Source organism: Hypanus sabinus, chromosome X1 (assembly GCF_030144855.1).
Source record: "Hypanus sabinus isolate sHypSab1 chromosome X1, sHypSab1.hap1, whole genome shotgun sequence".
NCBI classification, from domain to species: domain Eukaryota; kingdom Metazoa; phylum Chordata; class Chondrichthyes; order Myliobatiformes; family Dasyatidae; genus Hypanus; species Hypanus sabinus.
In genome coordinates, this window is record NC_082738.1 from 43,970,330 (window position 1) to 43,985,002 (window position 14,673).

The following is a 14,673-nucleotide window of genomic DNA, read 5'->3' on the forward strand; positions in this document are numbered from 1 at the left end:
CCTGACCACTGAAACCCATTGCACCCATTAACTATAGATTGCCAATATAAAATGCATCCTGAAACTCTGCTTGCTGTTGCTTAGCTATATCAATGCTGATCTATTACCCAAATACTCCTACCCTGTATGATAACTTTATATGAGCCTGTTTCTTGCAGGCCACAGCCTTAGTTCAGTAAATCTTGTCGCGAAGTGATCTGAACACCGGTCCACCCCTCACCTCTGGCCCCGACACCCTGACCTTTTCGATAAGGCCCGGCGCTTAAATCAGCCAAACCTTGGCTCGTTCCTCACTCTCGGACATAGGCCCTGACGTTTCGACACACAATCAGTGATAGAGTGGTTCAGGGATGAAAAGCACGCACAATAGGCCAATTCATCAGTACTAGAAAGATGTTGCAGAGCTGTAGCTCAATTCTCCTTAGAAGTGAGTACTTTCTTTCTTTTATTGTTCAATAGGCAAGGTTAATGGAAGTTGTCATTGTAGGCAATAGATTTTCTTTGTGAAATGGTTCTGAATTGTTCACCTTTGTTTTCTCATTATGTTATGTCAAGTACATAGGATATAGCCTAGTGGTCACTGTGTACCAACTGCTGCTTGATGTGACCATCAGAAGATTTTCTAATCAATATGCCTTTATGCCTCAATGTAATAGTAGAACAGAGAACATTACAGCCTACTACAGGCCCTTTAGTTCATGATGTGCTGACCTTTTAACCTAAGATCAGTCTAACCCTTCCCTCCTACATAGTCCTCCAATTTTCTATCATCCATGTGCCTATCTAAGAGTTCCTTAAATACCCCTAATGTATCTTCCTCTACCACCATCCCATGCACCCACCACAGTCTGTGTAAAAGACTTACCTCTGACAACCTCCACTATATTTTCCTTCAATCACCTTAAAATTATATCCCCTTACATTAGTCATTTCTGCCCTGGGAAAAAGTCTCTGGCTGTCCACGCAATCCTTGCCTTTTGTCATCTTGTACACCTCTATCAAGTCACCTCTCATTCCCCTTCAAAGACAAAAGCTCTAGCTCGATCAATCTATCCTCATAAGACACTCTGTCTAATCCAAACAGCATCTTGATAAATCTTCTTAGCACCCTCTCTAAAGCTTCCACATCCTTCTTATAATAAGACAACCAAAACTGGACAGAGTATTCCAAGTGTCCATGGAATCATAAACACTACATCACAAATCCATAAAGAGTATAAATCAATATAAATCAAAACAGCACAAGAAAGAAGAGACCATATTTCATCTGGGTCTAGTGATCTATCAATTTTCAAAGATGATACATCCCAAAATACTCCTTTTACATCATCCATTATTATACCATGTGGTCACAAGATATAAAGAGAGCCCCTAAGATTCAGCCTCATCCCTTAATCCCTAAAGGCAATGAAGACCTTCAACCGACTCTCCTCCTCCCTTTAACTGTCCAACTTGCCCAATCCTCAACCCAGCGATTTCCCCCCAAGGCCTTAAATAGACGACAAGAACATCAACTGTCCACCCACTGCGTCCGTTGTTACTATTCTCTGAGCTCCAGCTCTCAAAAGGCTCTTTGTATATTCTAGGAATTCAAGCATTACCAATTTTTATTCCTAAATCTTTTTTTGATATTATTGACTCCAAGATATCTTCTTATCTTTGGCAGAATAAAAATCCTAGACTAGGCAAAAAATATTTACAGAAGCCTAAGAAGGAAGGTGGTTTGGCTTTGCCAAACTTGAGATTTTATTACTGGGCAGTTAATATACGATATTTAATATTTTGGACACAAGAATTGACTACAGCTGCCTGCCCACAATGGGTAAATTTGGAATGTAAATCTGTACAAGACTTTTCGTTGTTTTCAATCTTAGGATCTTCACTTCCTTTTTCTTTATCTAAATTGAATAAACAATTAACTAATCCTATTGTCAAATACACATTGCGAATCTGGTTTCAATTTCGTAAATTTTTTGGTTTGAATAAGTTTATTCTATCATGCCCTATAGTATCTAATTATTTTTTTCAGCCTTCCTTTATGGATCAAACTTTTTTTTAATGGAAAACAAAAGGCATAACATGTTTTCGTGATTTGTTTTTAGATGATGACGTTATGTCCTTTGAACAGTTATCTAATAAATATAATTTACCTAAAACTCATTTTTTTAGATATTTGCAAGTTAGAAATTTTTTGTATAATGAGGTATAGTCTTTTCCGAAACTAGGTCCATTGGACATTATGGAAAGAATTTTGGCTCTGAATCCTTCTCAAAAGGGTTTAGTAGCTGTCATTTATAATATGATTATGAATATACAGCCAGATGTATCAGAAAAAATTAAGAAGGAATGGGAAGAAGAACTTCAATGTCTTATATCCACTGAGCAATGGGAGAACATGTTACTATTATTTAATTCGTCCTCTATTTGTGCCAAACACGCTCTAATAGAATTTAAGGTTGTACATAGAGCTCATATGTCTAAGGATAAACTTGCTCGATTTTATTCTTATGTTAATTCAACCTGTGACAGATGTCATTTTGATGTTGCCTCATTAACTCATATGTTTTGGACTTGCCCTTGTTTACAAAATTACTGGAAAGATATTTTCAGTATTATTTCAAGAGTTTTGAATATTAATATCCAACCACATCCTTTTACTGCAATATTTGGTTTACCAATGGTGGATAATAGTTGTCTATCCTCTTCATCCCGATGAATGATTGCATTTGTTACACTAATGGCTAGAAGATCTATTCTATTGAACTGGAAAGAAATTAATCCTCCAACTATATTTCAGTGGTTTTCTCAAACCATTTCTTGTTTGAGCTTAGAAAAAATTAGAAGTGTTGTTTTTGACCCTTCAGTTAAATTTGAAGAAACTTGGAGACCATTTATTCAACATTTTCATATGAGTTGAATTGTCTTTTCCTAAACCTTACTTATATTATCCTTAATTGTTTGGATGGAGGTTCAGAGTTATTGGCACTACTGTATGTGTACTTAACATTATTCAATGGCCCATGTTGGTTAGTGTTTTTTTTTCTCTTTTTTTCTCTGGGGTCTTTTTTTTATTTTTATTTCTTTGTTCATCAATGTTATGACTTTGGGAGGTTATCTATCTTATTATTATATGAATGTCTATTTAAACTATTAATTATGTACTCTCAAATGCTTTGTATTCATGTTTCATTTATGTTTGTTTAAAATTAATAAAAAGATTTAAAAAGAAAAGAAAAGGAATTTACCTTCCTTGACAATCCAGTCTCTGAGCCACCAGCACTCTCTCACCACCCTCTGATGAACTGATAAACATCCTCATTTTGAATGAAAGCGCTGTAACTCACCACTTTTGCGGAGCATTTGAAGTGAGTGCTAATTGGCTGCTGGAAATTGCATGCAGTGTGTAGGTCAGAGGTTAAACTAGGGGCAGCTTTTAATGGGAACATAGGGAGAATAAAATGAGATTAGTGTAGGTCTGGTGTAAATTGGTGATTGAGGGTCAGGGTCAGCATGGCTAAAGGACCTTTTTTTTTGCTGCATGGTTGTATCGTCATAACCAAGGGAGCCTGTGAAGTATGAAGCTGTACACCCATGAAAATTGTTGTTGGATCCCATCCAGAACGTTCATTTGGGAGCTTGGGAATATCAAGTCCATTCCATGGAAAATAGTTTTACTAATCACCTCTCATTGATCTCCTGCATTTTGCTGGGAGATTGGAGTGACAGAGGCCTGGGAACTGTTCTACTTGGAGCTGGGGTTTTATATGGTGCCAATAATTTAATAAATCAAGAATATGGAAAAATAAAAAAATTAAAATAAATTTCAAAATATTCAAAATATTTATTACAATAAAAACTATCATACAAGTTATTCAAAGAAGCACATAATGGAAAAGATCAAAATGGTGACATTTTTCATCCAGCTGTGATGAAAGGTTTATCAGCCTGAAACACTAACTCTGTTTCTGTCTCCACAAATGTCCGAGAGAAGGGTGTCAGCCTGAAATGTCGACTGTTCATTCATTTCTATAGATGCTGTCTGGCTTGCTGAGTTCCTCCAACATTTCGTGTGTGTTTCTCTGGATTGCCAGCATCTGCAGAATCTCGTGTCCCCTGACTTTCTGCCATCTTCTACTTTCCATTCCAGACTTCCAGCATCTGCAGTATTTTGCTAATTGTCCTTCTGAAGCACCTAACAGATTTCTCTATCTCTGTGATAGAAAACACTGATATACAATAAATTACCATCCATCCAGTCAGAAAAAAGTTGCTTTATCCCATTGCATTCATAGTGCATTGAAGGTATGTACATTTTCAAGTCCTTACTTTACAGAAATTGTTCTGAAGAGGTGGTCCCGATACAACAGCAGCTCTTCTCCGACCTTACACAGTATTGAGCAAAGTTCCATTTATCTAACATAGCCCCCCCCCCCCACACCATGCCAAACTAAAAAGCAACATCATTTTTTCCTCAGCTCCCCAAAGCATTATGTGCCTCTGATTGGCCTTCTCTTCACATGTAAGCATGTTGATTAAGTATTGGCAGGATGTTCCACCACAGACTGACTCATGCTATTGACTTGTTCACATATGCCTACACATGATAATAACAAGCTGGAGCCCTATCCCAAGTAACCCAGACAAAAGTAATTGGCTCAATAGAGAAGAAAAGATAGTTTGTAACACACTATGCCCACAGGCTCCCATTGGGTTATCAGAAGGCTTCAATATTCCCTTGAAATAGATAGCCTAATTGACCAGGAGCCCAGGGAAAGCAAAACAATGGCATCCAAAATATATCCCTTTTCTCTTTCATTCTTACCACACAGTGATGTGCAGGGTAATAGCATGATTCAGACAATGTGTAAGGTAACAGAAGAACCAGATTACTAAAACAGATTGCAATTAAAAATGCAAATGTCAATCTATGCAGTAAATTCATTCTCAGAACACGTCTGGCACATAAATTTTTTCTGGATCATCTGGTTAAATTACATGTTTAACAAGACCACTCTTTTCAATTCAAGCTTGCTGCCCTTGCACCTTTTCCAAGGTGAGTTTAGGTTCTGTCTCAAACTAGCCAAAGTCAAAGTGATTTGATTTGGCGAGAGGTTTCTGTATTAATGGGCAAATATTAAAGTTGCAGACACTTAGAGCACCTTTTTCTCTTGTTGGTTCATGACCTGCGATACTGAAAATGGGATGATTGCCACAGCCGCCACAGGCACGGCAGCACTTTTGCAGAAGGATAGGAAGTAAAACAGAAGTTCCTTCTGTGCGGGAGGCTTCACCGAGTCAAACAGGTGCAGGACGATCAACGAGGCCACAATGCAACTTATCCTGAAGCAGAACTGCTGGCCTCTCTTCCCCTTGCAGCTCTCGGTGTAAATGGGCGAGTTCAGAGCCAATCCCAGTCCAAACAAGGCTCCCATGTTCCTGACCAGCCCAGCGAAGGGGGTGGTGTCAATGTGGACCCACTCGGCTTGGGCACACCATCTCTGGGCTTTCTCCACTGACCACAGCAGGTCGACTCCCAGCGCTTTCAACAGCAGGTAGAAACCCAGAGCAAAGGAGAACAGCAAGAGAGTGATCTGCAGATACTTCTTAAGGCTTGCATTGTAGATTGCATTAATCCGGCCAAACGCCTCAGCCACAACCATTCCTGAACACAAAATAGGACAAATGTTAGCACTGACATTGCAAAGACTAAAAAGCAAACATGAAATTTTATTATTGAACATTAAAATATTTCCATAGAAACTGATCTGGTGATTAACAATGACTGACTGTATGCAAGGTTAACTCCTTTGTTCGTGATTCAAGGGAGACACAGAGATTGCAGACACTGGTATCTAAAACAACAATCTGCGTTTCAGCAGCATCTACGAGAGGAAAGGAACCCTCGATGTTTCAGAACAAAATTCTTCACAGGGCCCTGATCCAGGGTCTTGACATGAAATGTCAATAATTCCTTTCCTCCCATAGTGGTAGCTCAATTCATTGAGCTTTTCCTACACATTATTTGTTGTCTGTGATTCAAGAACAGCTTCCAAGTAACACTGGTTTGCTGATTGCGTGAATCGTTTGGAGTACCATGTAGGTGTAATAATATACTACATTTAATTTCTTAATTGTAGAAAGTGGAGTAATTTCAATTACTAATTTAATTAGAATGGTAGCGAAAATAATTTATCAAAGTACAAATATGCTTTAGTTGTGAAGGCAATAGTTAAACAACAGTACTTTGTAGATATAAGGTTGGAAATTCTGATTTGGACTGTTCTCATTAGAATTCAGAGTACACGTTGTTTCTCTGCTAGTTGAACAGGTATTTTTGGTAAACAGGAATTGTGAAGAAGGGAAGCATAAATTGGATTGCCTATCTATTGTCTGCAATGGAGGAAGGTTTACTGAATGTTCTACCGACCTGAGATGACTCCCATGAAGACTTGATGGGGGAAATGTGCAGCTACAAAGACTCTGGATGCACAAACACAGAGCTGAACAACCCAGAAAGCTCCCCACAGAAAAGCACGGAGGCACCTGAAACAATAACGGCAGTGATAAGAACATAAACAAAATGCCGCTGAAACCCTTCAGTCTGCTCCATCATTCAATATGATCATGTCTGTCCTGATTTTAGCCTCACCTCCATTCTCCATTCCCACCTCCATAGCCCTTGCCTCCCCTGTAGACCAAAATGTATCCATTTCAGCCTTGACTATACTCAGTGACTTGCCCTCTGCAATTTTAAGAAGATTTGTGACCTTCTTACTTTTGTTTTGTTTAAGGTGAACGGGAATGTATGCGGAGACTGCGATTCACCTGGCCTTTTCCAGAGGCTGAAACTGCTAGCTGAGTATTAGATCCAACAAGTGAAGTTAGAGGAGGACATTATTATCACTTTCAAAAGTAGTTTTCCTTCTATTTCTGTCTTTAAAATATAATTTATTTTCTCTGCTAATTATTTTGCTGATTTTTGGGGGACTTAACAATGCTCTCTGTCTCTTGCATTGATAAATATAAATACATCAAGTCCTGGGTAAAATAACTAACTGCTTATTCCCATTCATTCTTTCTGCAGCATTTGCTGCTGCCAACGATATAATGAATGTTGAATTTATCCACACCTTTTAATATGCCTTTAATATCTCATTACTTTTGGGCTCTGAGGTTTCTTTCCTCCAGTACAATTGTTCCCAGCTTTCTTTATACCAAAAGACCAAGTTTGGCTGGCCTCAAGTTTATCAGCATTAGAAAGCATCAGTATTTCCTAGACTCACCAGTTTCTGATAGAATGTTGTTTTTTCCGAAAGGTGCTGGTCACTATCGCCGTCACCATCACATAGCAAACTCCTGCTGAACCCATGGTGTGGCCAGAGGGACTTCCTGAAATGTTCAATCAGTTTCACGTTATTGGGAATGCAGGAGAAAATCTAATCACTGGCTTCTTAAAATTCTCGGTTTTTATTACGTCAGTACCTGGCCCTGTTTCACAGGTAATTGTGTATTGCTCCAACACAGGAACAGATAAATTGCCATAGTACGAAGTTTCATGAACCCACCAGTAAGGTCTCTGACCAAATAATATCCTGCACAGGAAAAGAAAAAATATGTTGGGAAGGATATATGGATTTCAGGTAATTCAGGATTTTAACCAAAATATTTATAAACTAATGCAAAACATGTTAGAACATAATGTCATCAAATATTTGCTAAGCACTTAGATTAGGGAATCTTGGAAACAGTGATAAGAAAAGTTTTTTTTAAAAGGACATTGACCAACAAGCTGACCTTAGTAATTGGATCTATTATTAAATTTAGATGCCAAGAACCTTCTGTTAAGTTCTGATTATAGTGAGGTTATCTTGGAATGTTACCTTTGTCTTGTTAATCATTGACCCCTGCCAATTCATCTAGCAAAAATATTTTGCTGCAAAATGCATCCATGCCTTGCACACAATTTATAAAAGGTTACCAATTAGACAAGTAAAACATACAAAAATGTTGTCAGGTTCAATACCCCTTATCTGAAATGTTCGGGGCCGGAAGTGTTTTGGAATTTGGACTTTTTCAGATTTTGGAATATATAATGAGATAGTTTGAGATCACCATTATTTCCAACTCTGAATTTCTGTGCTGTCTTTGCCTTACACTTGTTCATCACACATATGTACTGATGCAGCTGTTCATCGTGTTAGATTTTTATCAGCAATGATCTTGGCAAACTCATCAATGAACTTCTCCGCTGCTTCATGATCAGCAGATGCTCTATCACCACAAATATTTAAAAAATTAATGCCGCGCCTTTTCTTAAATTAATGCACGCAGCCTGCTGAGTATTCACAATTACTTTAAATTTTCAGTTCGTCGTGTTAGATCTTTGCTTGTTTCATGATCAGCATACTGATAAATGGTGTCTAATCCACTCTTTCAACACAATTGAGATTTTCATTTTTTGCTTTATGTATTGGTTTTTCTATTTTTCATTAATTTCTACTCATTACATAATGTGAGGTCACTTCTCAAAACTGTCTATGGTGTGCAGAGACCTGCACATCGCCTGGGAACATTCCCAGCGCTTGTGGAACTTTCCATTTGTGACATCATGTGAGCGCCCAAAAAATTTCAGATTTTAAAGGTTTTCAGATTTTGGAATTTCAGATAAGGGGGTACACAACTTGTATCAGAAACCTGATGGATCACTTCCAGACTGTAACAGCAAGGTAACACTTCACATCAATGCTATAATGTTAATCCAGTGTTAGCTTTTGATCTAGCAGTAAATCATAGGAATATTAGGACTTTCTTAACTTTGGAGGCAGGGTTGGTTTTATGCAGCAGGTCAGGCACATCTGTGGAAAATAAAAGAGATCTCTGTTTCTCATAGATGCAGCCTGCCTTACTAAATGTTTCCAGCATTTTCTGTTGTTGTATTAGATTTCCAGGATCTGCAATTTTTTTTTTATTTTCACAGGACTGGTCTTTTGGTAATGTAAATACAAATATTAATGCCTAATTGAATCATAATCATAATCATGTTTATCATCACTGACATAGAGTACATTGTGAAACTTGTTCTGCAGCACAGTATAGTGCAGTACATAAAAAGCTATAAATTACAATAAGAAATATATATGAAAATTTAAATACTGTAAGTAGTGTGAATAGAGAGCAAAAATAGTGAGTTAATGGTCATGTTGAATGGTATCTCGGGATGGTGAAAGTTTCTACAATCTGCAAAATTCCAGTTCAGTTTAAAGTTGACAACTGTCACTTTTTCGATGCTGTAGTTATCTTCATCTGGAGGATGTTGATTTAAATTGAGTGGCAGCCGTCTTCCAGGTTGAGGTCACACACCTGAGAGGTGAACTCAGAGTAGTCTAGGTGAAGATCGGCCACACATTCTGCAGACAAGTTCAATGAAATGGTGACACAAGGAATAAGGGGTTAACTTGAGGGATGAGGCACCCGTCAAGAGCGCTTTGCTCTCATGACTGGCATTGAGCCTCTTGAGATACCTTAAGATAAGTAATGGGGGAATCAACCTGAGTGCATCGTGGAAACCACAGGTGTAAACACTCTTGGATGTGTTAGCTCACAGGAGAGAAGCAGTTCAGAGAGAATAAGCACATTCGAGAGAGGAGGGGAGAGGAGAATCTGAAGAAACAGGTAACAATTGGCCAACTGCTCTTGGACTCATTCCGATAGCAGGAGAAACCTGCTTCCAAGGGTCTCTATTTGTTAAGCCTGTAAACATTTTTCACAGTAAGCAAAACATTTTAGAGTTGCACGCACAAAATGCTGGAGGAACTCAGCAGGTCAGGCGGCATCTACGTAAAGATGAAGGGTCATAGCCCAAAACATCGACTCTTTATTCCTCTCCATAGATGTTGTCTAACCTGCTGAGTTCCTCCAGCATTTTGTCCAAAATGTTTTATTTACTGTGAAAAATGTTCACAGGCTCTACAATCTCAGAATTGTTAGAATCTCTGGGATTTAAGTGTCTTTGAAGATTTTTTTTTGTCCTTGGCTTGTAAACACAGCAGAACCAGTGTTCTTTCAATGTTTGGGATCTCAGAAGGATTTAACTGGTAAAATTGGACTCATTAATGGCCGTGTCTTGAGCAACATAACAATTCCTAGACATCCAAAATGGCAATTTCTGCTGACCACACACAGACTTGCAGCAAGAGTCATGACAGTTGCCATACTGGTGAGAATGTCAGTGTTTGTGGTATGAACTACCTAGAGGAAATATGCAGAAGACAGGGATCACAATGCCATGATATTGACACTGCCTCTTTGAAGGTCAGCTCCCCATCAATGCCATCTGATCCATAACTGATCACACACTTAAAAGCAAAAAGGACATCCCCCCTCCCCCATCACTTGTCCCAATAATAGTGCTAGTAAAAAACACTTGCATGTTGGTTTCTTGCTGGAGTTTTCTAGATTTGGGCCTGTTTTCAGAAGTCTATGTGACTTCTTTGCAGGGGTTTTTACTGACATCAATTTCTGCCCAAGCATCTGCTCAACCTGCGCCATATTATTCCCTGTTCGACATACACTCAGTGGCCACTTTATTAGGTACATTTGTACAACTGTTCATTAATACAAATATCTAATTAGCCAATCATGTGGCAGTTGAGGCTTTGTAAGGTATTGATCAGACCCACTTGGAGTATTCTGAGCAGGTTTGGGCTGCTCATCTAAGAAAAGATGTGCTGGCATTGGAGAGGGTCCAGAGGAAGTTCATGAGAATGATTCCAGGAATGAACGGGTTAATATGTGAGGAGCGTTTGATAGTTCTGGACCTGTACTTGCTGGAGTTTAGAAGAAAGAGGGAGGATCTCATTGAAACCTATCAAATGTTTGAAGGCCTAGATAGATTGGATGTGGAGAGGATATTTCCTGCAGTGGGTGAGCCTAGGACCAGAGGACACAGCCTCAGAATAGAGGCATGTCCATTTAGAACAGAGACGAGGAGGAATTTCTTCAACTAGGGAGTGGTGAATCTTTGGAATTCATTGCCACAGGTGGCTGTGGGGGCCAAGTCATTGAATAGATTTAAAACAGATGTTGATAGATTCACGATTAATGCATAAAACCATGCAGATATGGTCAAGAGATTCAGATCAGACATCATAAAGGGGAAGAAATGTGACCTAAGTGATTTTGACCATGGAATGATTATTTGTGGTGCTAGACGGTGGTTTGAGTATCTCAGAAACTGCTGGTCTCCTGGTATTTTCACACATATCAATCTCTAGAGTTTACAGAGAATAGTGCGACAAACAAAAAAAAATCCAGTGAATGGCAGTTCTGTGGGCAAAAGCACCTTGTTAATGAGAGAGGTCAGAGGAGAAAGCTGACAGGAGGGTGACAATAACTCAAATAATGAAATGTTACAACCACAGTCTGCAGAAGAGCATCCCTGAACACACAACACATCGAGGGTGGGCCACAGCAGCAGGAGACCATGAACATGCACTCAGTGGCCACTTTATTAGGTACAGGGGGTCGAATGGCTGGCAGAATGAGCTGAGGGATAAACTGTGGTGGAGGAAGGAAGGGAGATGGCCCAGAGCAGAATGTCATAACTATCCCATGTTCTAAGTGAACAATTCAACTAGCTCCGCAGAATGATGTGTGCGATGTTTGTATTCCTTCTCGAGGCAATCACTGAAACCTGGCTAGCATTGAACTACCTTTAGTTATCACAGGTTAACTGGGGCTAGCCATATACAATATGGACACCCCAGCTGAATTATCCAAGCATGATTTTTACTGACAGGATGCTCTGTTCAATGCACCAACTGATTGGTGCATTATACTCACCAAGCCTGGGTTAATCTTGCACACACAGAAACAGCACTTGCATTTGGTGGATATCAAGTTTACCACCCTAAATTTTTACGAGCAGATTTTTTTTAACCACTTAAATTAACTTACCATTTAAAGATGAGGTTGAGCCAGTCTCCGATGACGGCCACCCAGATGAGTTTGACGCCCACTGCCTCGTACAGGTGGAACCAGATGGGGAAGAAAACGTAGAAAGTGTTTCTCAGGTCGGCAGCCACAGAGATTAAAGTGAACCAGCTCTGGGAGTCCCTGTAGTTCACCTGGAGATACCGCACCATTTCCACGCCGGAGCTGTGGAGCAGGTCCATGCTAGCCTCCATTCTCTGCAGCTATGGGAACACTGTTTCTCTTGCACTCTGTCCAAGATAATCTTTCCTCTGCTGTGCTGTGTGGGACTGTTATATAGAGAAGCAGAGAGCAGCATAATACGTAAACAGTGATCTTTGGACTCAGAGGCTAGACGCACAGAATCAACGGACAAAGCAAGAGCATGTCCGGCTGACGCAAGCATACTTGGTACTTTTTGCTTGAAAAACACCCAAGTCATTGAATCTATTGATTGAGTTAATAAACAACAAGAGAAAAGGAACTAAGTGCTCTTGACATTAATTTAATATTAGATGTAACTGAAAGGTTTTAATTTTTTAAAATAACAATGAATATAATTAATATGTGTTTTTTTAAACTGAAGAAACTTTAACCCTTTAATAGCTGTGCTTTTCACTAACCATATAAATATTACTACCTGGTCTTCAGTGTACTATACCATATCTGTAACAAGGAGGTTGTGCAAAACTATGTATGGAGTTTCTCCAGTGAGAAGATATTGTTGATGTGTAGATTCTTAATAGCTAGACGGTTAAATGCTAACTATTTCATAATGATTTTTATTCACTCTTTGAAACAAGGTGTAAAAAAATGCTTGTTAAGTTTTCAGAGTTATTTGCAGTGTTGTTGCTAATACCTAACAAAACCTAAAAATTTGCATTGTGTGCATCCTAAAGGGTGCAGTATATTGTATGACCATTTCTGACACTCCTATGAGGATTTCATAGTGAGAATAAACTGCCAGCCAGAGATCTAATCAGGGTGTGGGGAACTGGTATTGATGTGACCATCCAGAGATTGACAAACCAGTCAGGGCATCTGAGGGATCTCTTTGGGGTCAGAGCTGACTAAAACTTTCCATCAACTAAAAGGCACGCATAAGGATTGTGATCAAAAACCCTCCACTTGCGAGGAAAACGCAAGTATTAAGGAAGCTCGCTTGGCTGGCACCATGCCCACCACTCAAAATATTCATTGTCTCCAGCACTGCAACATGCAAATTCACTCCTGCTTCCTCAACAAGATCTCCCAAATCTTTGGCCTCTAATCTCAAAAGGAATCAGGACAGAAAGTGCATCATCATACCCACACCTGCACAAGCCACACACAGTTGTGATGTGATGTTGAAGCAGAACGCTATTCCTCCATTATTACTTGTCAAAATGCTGAAACTCCCTCCACACCAGGTCTCTGGGAATACATTTCACCTGGAGGACTGGAGTGAGTCAGGAATACACTTCATCATGACCTTCTTAAGGGCAATTAGATATAGGCGTTACATGTTTGCCTCACCAGTGACACCCATACCCTGGTTAATGAAGAGTAGAGAATAGTTGAGACAAGGTTACATGAAGACACAAATATGAGCTATTCTGAGAGCAATTTGAAATCTTGACCAGGGATGGGAATTTGATAAGGTTTTCCTCTTCCCCTCCAAGTGCATTAATAATTAGATAGGTTTTTAGGGCTGCCATTAATCACACTAGCATTTCTACACTATATAAATTTATTTAAATAACCAAATGTTGAGACTGGAGCAGTTTTGAGTTGAGATTTGCGTGCTTATTTCTGGATTCCAGTGACATAAACTTCACAATAACAAATGTTGTGCCTGATGAACAGCTAATGAAATAAGTGATTGAAATGTGTAATATATAGAACAAAGATATTGACAACAGAAATTAATAGATAACAGACATTCATTTTGATTCCGCAGTACAGTGGTAACCTTTTATTATTTTTCAAGTCATTGAGAAATCTTCTAAATCATTAATCAGTTTGCTCATATAAGGGATTTTAAATGGCCAAAGGCTTCATTCCCTTTTTGACCATTTGTCACTGGATATGAAGTGTTGGCTGTAAACTTCATTTACTTCCTTTCAAATTCACTAGTCATTGCTAACACATCAAGATTGCTCTATTTCCAAACTTTGTTGCAAAGTTTGCAGACGGTATAAAGATAGATGGAGGGGCAGGTAGTTTTGAGGAAGTAGATTAGGAGAATAGGCAAAGAAATGGCAGATGGATTATAGTATTGGGAAGTGTATGGTCATGCACTGTGGTAGAAGAAATGAAAGGGTTGACTATTTTCTAAATGGAGAGAAAATACAAAAATCTGAGGCACAAAGGGACAAGAGAGTCCTTGTGCAGGATTCCCTAAAGGTTAATTTGCAGTTTGAGTCTCTGGTGAGGAAGTCAAATGCAACGTTAGTATCCATTTCAAGAGGACTTGAACATAAAAGCAAGGATGTAATGTTGAGAGTTTATAAAGCACTGGTGAGGCCTCACTTGGAGTATTGTGAGGAGTTTTGGAGCCCCTTATCTTAGAAAGGATGTGTTGAAACTGGAGAGGGTTCAAAGGAGGTTCACAAAAATTATTCCAGGATTGAACAGCTTGTCATATGAAGAATGTTTTGCTCTGGGCCTGTATTCATTAGAATTCAGAAGAATGAGGAGTGACCTATTGAAACTTATTGAACG

General features: G+C 39.0%; 1 protein-coding gene across 1 annotated transcript; it reads right to left on the reverse strand.

Moving 5' to 3' along the window:
- Window positions 1–3,817: 3,817 nt before the first annotated feature.
- LOC132384886 (glucose-6-phosphatase catalytic subunit 1-like) lies at window positions 3,818–12,252 on the reverse strand. Its single transcript, XM_059956506.1, has 5 exons — window positions 11,956–12,252; window positions 7,483–7,592; window positions 7,284–7,389; window positions 6,428–6,543; window positions 3,818–5,662 (listed from the first exon to the last, which is right to left on the reverse strand). The coding sequence occupies exons 1-5, from the start codon at window positions 12,183–12,185 to the stop codon at window positions 5,151–5,153; spliced, it is 1,074 nt and encodes a 357-aa protein (XP_059812489.1). The 5' UTR covers window positions 12,186–12,252; the 3' UTR covers window positions 3,818–5,150.
- Between the last annotated feature and the right edge of the window lie 2,421 nt (window positions 12,253–14,673).

Coding starts and splice junctions, on each gene's coding strand:
- LOC132384886 (XM_059956506.1), bottom strand. CDS start 12,185: ATGGAGGCTAGCATGGACCTGCTCCACAGCTCCGGCGTGGAAATGGTG. Junction 7,593..11,955: donor CTCAACCTCATCTTTAAATG/GTAAGTTAATTT, acceptor TTTCCTGTGCAG/GATATTATTTGGTCAGAGAC. Junction 6,544..7,283: donor CAACATTCTATCAGAAACTG/GTGAGTCTAGGA, acceptor TTATTGTTTCAG/GTGCCTCCGTGCTTTTCTGT.